General features: G+C 38.2%; 1 protein-coding gene across 4 annotated transcripts in view; it reads left to right on the top strand.

Moving 5' to 3' along the window:
* Positions 1-775: 775 nt before the first annotated feature.
* Positions 776-8,242, top strand: part of LOC124595425 (zinc finger protein 391-like) — a 55,750-nt gene continuing 48,283 nt past the window's right edge. For 2 of the 4 annotated variants that reach the window (XM_047134162.1, XM_047134161.1), the window contains exons 1-2: positions 776-991; positions 4,268-4,330. In XM_047134162.1, coding sequence (XP_046990118.1) covers positions 971-991; positions 4,268-4,330 — 84 coding nt within the window. In that variant the 5' untranslated portion in view covers positions 776-970. The remainder of the gene's footprint in view (positions 992-4,267; positions 4,331-8,242) is intronic. The other 2 variants (XM_047134164.1, XM_047134163.1) reach the window with 2 other exon arrangements.

The following is an 8,242-nucleotide window of genomic DNA, read 5'->3' as shown; positions in this document are numbered from 1 at the left end:
TAAGTTGTGGTCAGAGTCCACATCTGAGTTTCGAAATTTACTGGAGTTTAAAATCTGATTTCGAAATCTCTGCCTGACCATTGTGTAATTTGGAACCTTCTGTTGTCTTCTGGTTTCTTCGATGTATACAGCCTTGCCCCAAGAGATTAAATTGTTTTACCAGGCTGCTTCCACTTTCGATCCTTTCCCCCAGTCAATTGTCTGCTAATACTTTTTTTCCTCCCCTTGCTTTTCTTGCAGCCGAATTATAGTCCCATATAACAGTTAAATTTTCGTCTCCCCAAAGTATCTGAAAAATTCTTTAATCTCATCACGAATTTTTTCAGCCTCTAAATAATCTGCGGAACTAGAAGTCATATGAACTTGTACTACAGTGGTGTGTGTCGGCTTTATATCTGTTGACTGCGTTCATTATGCTCTTCATTGTAGCTTATCCGCAATTTCTATTCTCTGATTCATCACTAGATCCAGTCTGCACTGCCTCTTTTTAATACTGTGTTGATAACTCTCACTTTATTTACTTATACAGTGTTAACTGTGTTTACAACTTCATCCAAACGAGCTACATAATTTGTAGAACTCTCAAAGCATAGGAAGTGAGTAATAAAACGCATGTAGAATTTTCTGTTGTAAAAATAGTCATAGGTTGCAGACATTAATAACTTGCTTTCGTGGTGCTGAAAGAAGAGCACGTTCGTAATATGATTACGTTTTGGTTTGACCTATATTGTATTGCCGCGATTCCCTCGATCAATCGATTTAGAACAATTATAAACTACTATCGAAGCACATTGTTCAGTAAAGGTTACTGCTATGATGGTATAGGAATGTGCATTGGAGATACAATATTGCGCTATGTTTTGTTTTGAATTTTGTGTTTGTGTACGGAAAAAATGCGTGTCAAGGAATCATTTTTACTTGTTCCTCTGCATTGTTTACTGAAGGTCTGCGATTTTGTGCAATAGCAGTCATGTTTAATTTCACGAAAGAGGTGAGTTTTGCAATGACAGGTTTTAAATATTACTTTGTCAGTTATGTTATCACATATAATTGCCACAAAATGTGCAATTACTTGTTGTTAGTGCATTTGTCTCGATGGTTGGGGCGAGGTTAGATATTATTTCAGTAAACAATAGTTATTGGTCGTACCTAGAAGACATTTCTGACACATTGTTTACCTATGAGCAAACATCGGGATTCGAAGTAGTATAATGGACTCTATCGTACACAGATAATTTTTTGTGAGGGAACAGTGAATAAGTGTTTACTAGAGCCATTATCAAGTAGATTACGAGGACTATAATCCGTAATGTAAAACAAAAGTAACAGGGAAGCTTATACGCAGCAAATAATAACTGTAACAACGTAGGTGGATTCGTAAGAGATAGTTACTCCTAGGAGCAAGCACGTCAAAAGACAGCTTTATGGTAATTACAAGTAGTAGTTCCAGTTGGGTAAGAGGTAGACTGATCGCAAGTAATTGACGAAATGTCTTGAGAGCGGTAAGATGACAGTTTGCGTTTTGTCGGTCGACTATTTGTTTTTCAATTGTCCAAGAGAGTACTTAGTGAAATTGAGAGAAATATATTTAAAAACAGTTAGTTTATATGTGCTTGTTATGCACGCACGGTCGCTGTTAGTTGTTGGTGTCTCATTGAAAGTTATTCGCAGTGGTAACCAATAAACGTACATTTTATTCTGATTCACACACTAATTTACAATTCTTACCTGTTTGTATTTGCACTGCAAAGTAGTTTACAGTTTCATATAGACTGTAAATCGTACACAGTGCGATAGTAAAACAAAAGGTAGATAGGTGCTTCATTTTAGATTTGATGCAACCTTGGGTACCTCTCGTGACACAAACCGTTTTAGAGGATTTATTATGTATTCATTTGGGAATCCATGTGAAAGTACCATCCTGCTGCCCTTTTCGTGACTTTTTTGAGAATTTTATTACTTTCAGTGCAGCAGTTTGTGAATGCCACATGCTGTGCATGTCGATGTTGTATATTATACAGATATTTCAGAATGGTTGATATTTTTAGTTTTACTGAACTTAGGTTCACTTGGAGTACTATCTGACTCAGTAAGTAATGGAGTAGGCCTAATTGTGCAGTATGTTGAACTTTAAGGCTAATTGATGCTCTTCTGATGACTGGAGTTTACTGAACTGACATTTTGAAATTTTAATGGTTCAGCTGTCGCTGTTGCAGGAAATTGTTTGGTAGTGACACATTATCACAAGATGTATTGCAACATTTGTTGATCTGTTGCTTCCATAACAAAACTGATTTGCCCTCTTCTTGTTGAATATCTTAACTTCATTTATGTTTATACAAAAATTGCACTGTGAGGTTCTTTAAGGTCCAGTACAAGTCCACATAACATGTATTTCTCTTGAATCCCTGCAGCTCTAGATTTAACTATGTATCACCATATTTCTTCCAGTACGTTTCACAGTAGTTTTTGAAGTATTCAGCAGCTTCACCTGATTAGACACATTGATTGAGGTGATCGGGAACTGTGGTATAGCCTGAGGGCTGTGTTACGTTGAAAGATGATTGTTTTGTGGTGAGTTGGTAAAATCAATGAATATTTCTGTTCTTGGTTGTGACAGTAGACTGCTTTGTAACAGCCTGAAGTCTTGGATCAATGTTGTCAACATTGGCACTGTAAAGTGCATCTTTCTTAAATAAATAGCAACAATAGTAAGAAATTACCAAAACTGTTGTAGGCGTAATACATAATATGGAAGTAGTGGATTTTTTTGCACTTGTGTGCCGCCCCCCCCCCCCCCCCCCGCCGCCCCCCCCCCCCCCCCCCACACACACACAAACACAAATAAGATGTAAATAATGGCTTTTTCCTCTCTCCTTATGGAAGGGGACAAGGAGGTATCTTTACCATGTTTAACTGCTATTAATGTAAAGCTGTACAAGTTCCTTCTTCTTTTTTCTTTCTTTATTTCCTTTTTTTCCGAGTTAGTATTCCACGCTCTACTTATAGCCAGCCTTGCTGTTGTCATCTGATGTAACAGAGAGGTTTGGATAACTTGATGCGAACTTCTAGAACTTATCAAAACAAGCATTTCCATGTCTGGCTAATATGCAGAGATATAAGTGCTTTTGTTATTGTAGGTTGTACTTTAAGCCTGGTAACATTCCAGTGTAGTGAGCCGGTCCTGAAATGCTTGGCCATTGGATTAGTAGTCTGTGCTGCTGGAACTACACAGATATCTTGCAAGATGTATATAGTGATGCACTTGCTCAATAAAATGAGGAGACGGACAATAAAAGTATGCCAAGATTACATTAGATACACTTTTCATTCCATTTGACCCAAAGTGAGGAGAGATCCTTGCAGTTGTGGGACATGTCTGAAAACAAGCATACGCAATGAATATTTACAAAATAAGAACAGATATGCTAATGTACCTTCCACAGATCCCAAATGAAATGGCCCAGCCTTTAGCATATTTAAAAGGATGTGAAACTTATCATCAAATATTAAATGTTCAGTACACTTGAGAGTGTATAGGAAGTTGAGGGTTGTTGTGGCCATGCATCATCAAATAAAACAGCACTTATTTACGGTGATCACGTTACTGCACAAAGATTTGTACGGAAGTCAGATTGTACACAGTATTCATCTTAGCCTATGTGATATTAATAATAACATACATGCATCAGTTGGTTTTCCTAAGAAACCTTTTTTATTACTCAGAGAGCACAGGGAAATAACTTATAAAACTGAGTGGGAAATATTGGAAAAGTTGTCAAGACTGAATTGAAGCTGACGTTAGAGAAGTGAGGAATTGGGAAGTATGAGATACCAGGGGTTACAAAATATATAAGGTTGAGAGGCAGTGTTGAGCATGTATGTATAACACTCGTGTAAAGTAGGAAATCTCTAAGTTACAGATAACTTTTACACGTATAATAAAGAATTTTTTCAAAGTATTTCATTATTAGTCACATAAAAAATGAAAATGAACAAATGAAATTTTTAGTAGAGGAAAAGCAATGCTTTTGTATTAGTAAGAACTTATTCAAGCCATACTTACGCCTATGTGTTACGAAAATGTATGAATTCTTGATAAGGACAGTGTGCACAAACAATTTTAATTGAGAATTGTATGTTACGAACTCCAAATTGTAATTTGAACTTGAAGCACTGTGACTCAGATATGTTCCCCTTTTATGGGCTTATAGATGTTTAATGAGGTATTACTTTTCATTGTTCTTATTGATCATTTGTTTTATAGAAGTGGCCCTCCATAAGTGGAGTACAAGATGTGAAGAGTTCCCTGTTTCTGAAAGCAGACATGGTATGTATCAATGTTAAGGTGGGTTTTATTAAGTAACGGAACATTGGCAGATTGTAAGATCTATACAGAATTTCTGCTAATGCTTCCCAGTACAGCAAGGTAACCCTATCACAAGTCAGAGTACAGTGAATTAGAAGCTAGGTGCTTTCAGGATTGTCACAGTCAGTGCTGTAAAAGTAAAAAAGGCAGCAAAGGGAGTTTGATAAGGGGTAGTCTGTAATAAGTTCTTAACAGCATGGAGTATATATGCTGGAAAGATAAAAGTCTAGAATAGGGCCAGTGGCGTACTTGTATGTTTCGCGCAGGAGTGTTGTCAGTGTGTGCTGTCATGTATGATGGGAACAGAAGGTGTGTCAGCTGTTTGCGTTGCACAGCCAGTGAGAGAGCAGCAAACAGACATGTTTTGAATATATTAGGAAGAGAAATTAAAACACTGTGGTAAACAAGATTGTAAAAGTAATGCAAGGACAGTAACTCAGCCTACGATAAAAAAAAATGAATAAATAAAAATAAAAAACCGTGAAATATTTCTCTGCTTTGTGTTGCTACACAGTCAATCTGTGTGAGCACACTGAGTAAGTGGACTAGTGTTTTTTTAATTAAATCATGGAAGGAGGTATGTGAAGTAATGTTTTGGAATTAAATCATTGGGGAAGGTAGGTGAGTCAATGTTTTTAATGAAATCGTGGTAGGGGGTAGGTGGATCACTGTTTTTAATTAAATCATGGGAGGAGATAGAGGGATACTACATCTCTCAAACCAGTCCACTTCATACTATTTACTCACATAATCACAGAATACCCCTCTCTAAATTTGCTAATGCACCAAAAAACAGCAAATGAGACAATGGTTTCAATTTTGGCACTAAAAATACATTGCTTGTGTTCTTGCCTCTCTTTGGTTATTTGAAAGTATAATTGCATCGGCTATATGAAACTGACGCGTTGCCAACCTATGAGCACTTGATAAACTCTGGTGTGACCGCCGCTGGCCCTGATCTGGAATTCAGCCTGCTGGAAATAAAATTATTTGCATTGGATTTAGAGCCCTTCAGTTTCTGCATTTGCATAATATTGATGTTTCTGTTATACAGTGCTATTCCAATTGTTGCATTTAATTAATTCTTAATGATTTTCATGAAATCTTGTGTGTGATAGCAAACTGTTTTTAACATAGCCTCAGGTTTATGTTACTGTGCCCTCTCTGAGAGAGAATCAGCAAAAACCTGTATGCTCATTCACATCAATGCTTAGAGTGAATGGATGTCACTTCATGCAGTGTTAAAAGTGATAACTGTGTAGGTTTGGATGATAGATGATAACTACTGTAATAGTTGCCTAGCTCCAGACAGGGAAATAATACAGGGTGATTCAAAAAGAATACCACAACTTTAGGAATTTAAAACTCTGCAACGACAAAAGGCAGAGCTAAGCACTATCTGTCGGCGAATTAAGGGAGCTATAAAGTTTCATTTAGTTGTACATTTGTTCGCTTGAGGCGCTGTTGACTAGGCGTCAGCGTCAGTTGATGCTAAGATGGCGACCGCTCAACAGAAAGCTTTTTGTGTTATTGAGTACGGCAGAAGTGAATCGACGACAGTTGTTCAGCGTGCATTTCGAACGAAGTATGGTGTTAAACCTCCTGATAGGTGGTGTATTAAACGTTGGTATAAACAGTTTACAGAGAATGGGTGTTTGTGCAAAGGGAAAAGTTCTGGACGGCCGAGAACGAGTGATGAAAATGTAGCACGCATCCAGCAAGCATTTGTTCGCAGCCCAGGAAAATCGACTCGCAGAGCTAGCAGAGAGCTGCAAATTCCACAATCAACTGTATGGAGAGTCCTACGAAAATGGTTAGTTACGAAACCTTATCGTCTGAAATTGGTTCAAACACTGTCTGCAGCTGATAAGATTAAAAGCCGCCAGGCAGCCCGTGACAGAGCACTTCATCACTGGCCTCCAAGAAGCCCTGATCTTACACCCTGCGATTTTTTCTTATGGGGGTATGTTAAGGATATGGTGTTTCGGCCACCTCTCCCAGCCACCATTGATGATTTGAAACGAGAAATAACAGCAGCTATCCAAACTGTTACGCCTGATATGCTACAGAGAGTGTGGAATGAGTAGGAGTATCGGGTTGATATTGCTCGAGTGTCTGGAGGGGGCCATATTGAACATCTCTGAACTTGTTTCTGAGTGAAAAAAAACCTTTTTAAATACTCTTTGTAATGATGTATAACAGAAGGTATGTTTCTTTAATTAAATACACATTTTTAAAGTTGTGGTATTCTTTTTGAATCACCCTGTATATTCCAAGCTGATCAAATCAATTCATCAAGTCCCTCGACGCTCCATCCTGCTTATGCATTACTCTGTTTTTCTACTACCATCATCTGTGACGCTGGAACAGCTCCATAGGCCCTTGCTACTGGCAGCGGGGCTCATGGTGGGCTGAAAGGATCATCAGAAAACTCTTTTAACAGTAAACAAAACCCCTTAATGACCAGCCTTGTAAGTGTTAACTGGCATTATATTTTAATTAAGCAAAGGAGGAGAATATGGGGACCATTGGGTCTCCCCATTGGAAATTTATGTGCCTTCTTCCCAGATGTGAGCCAAGCTCCGTGATCATAGGCCATCAACCTCTAACAACAATCCCTGGTCTTTTACTGAAAGACGGATTACCACAATTTCACTATCCACTTTGTGATGGCATAAGTGTGTAATTCTTGTCCTCCAAACATGTAAATAGTGGTTGGAAATCACCTATCTTTTTAAATATATAGGCTTAAGAGGTGGATTGCCCTTGCAATAGTGAGACAGTACCATAACCCATTTTCAAAACCAGGCATACCCCCAAGTTCCGTTAACTGCTGTAGACCAGTACTTTTCTATAGTGCCATGAAAATTGCTCGAGAGCATGGTGGCCAGTAATTTCCAAGAATGATTGCCTATCGAAGTCATGAGTTCCAAATGATACATATCGAACATGCGATCGTTGATCGATCCTGCGACTCTGGTGGTGGGCATTATGAGTATGTTTACGGTGGTCACAACAGCAACAAAAAGAGAAGAGCGTTACAAAACTACATTTAATTCCAAGGAGACGACTTACCTTACTCGTTGTCAGTGTTGGAATCATGTGAAAGTCCATTACAGTGGTCTGGATGGATAATTTGGTAGAGTCGAACTGTGTATTCTTCCTGATACTCATTTGTTTCCCGCACTGTCCGCAATGAAATTATAAATGGTATTTCAGCATCGAAACTGTTCTTACGAAGTTTTACACACTTTGCACCACCACAGTCTACACAGTCTCTTCTTTCCTCTTCCAGTAGTAGTCCATATTTGCAACAAAAAGTCGAACAATTTTCTATGCTAGATAAACATGGAATTAGTTTTTTCCATGGGAGAGAATCCGCCAAAGAAAATTCAAGAACACCAGACATCCCACTCACTAACGACATAAATCGTCTGGGATTCCCTAACAAGTCACAAATAATTCGTGGAGATATGTAATTTAGAGCAGCTAAGGGAACAACAGAAAATGGATAAAAATGATGATCACAAATGACTGATCACAACGCCCACCACCAGTCGCATGATTGATTTACAATTGCAAGTTCAATATGTATTCTTTGGACACCACGACTTTGATAAGCAATCATTCTTGGAAATTACCTGGTGGCCGATTGATTAATTAGCATCCTTGAATTGAAAGGCCCTTTTAATTTACCTGCCAATTTGGTTTCCAGAAGGGTCAGTCCACAACTGACCATCAGGTCCTGTTGGACATGAAATCTGCAAGACTTTTACCAAGCATCTTATTGCTATCTTTTTGGCTTGCATTAAGCATACTATGCTGTTGTAATGTAAGACACAGACAACAGTACAGCTAAAGTGAACCAGAGTT

This window comes from Schistocerca americana, chromosome 2 (assembly GCF_021461395.2).
Source record: "Schistocerca americana isolate TAMUIC-IGC-003095 chromosome 2, iqSchAmer2.1, whole genome shotgun sequence".
NCBI classification, from domain to species: domain Eukaryota; kingdom Metazoa; phylum Arthropoda; class Insecta; order Orthoptera; family Acrididae; genus Schistocerca; species Schistocerca americana.
Note: the sequence above shows the minus strand (reverse complement) of the source record. Positions and strands in the feature narration are given on the sequence as shown.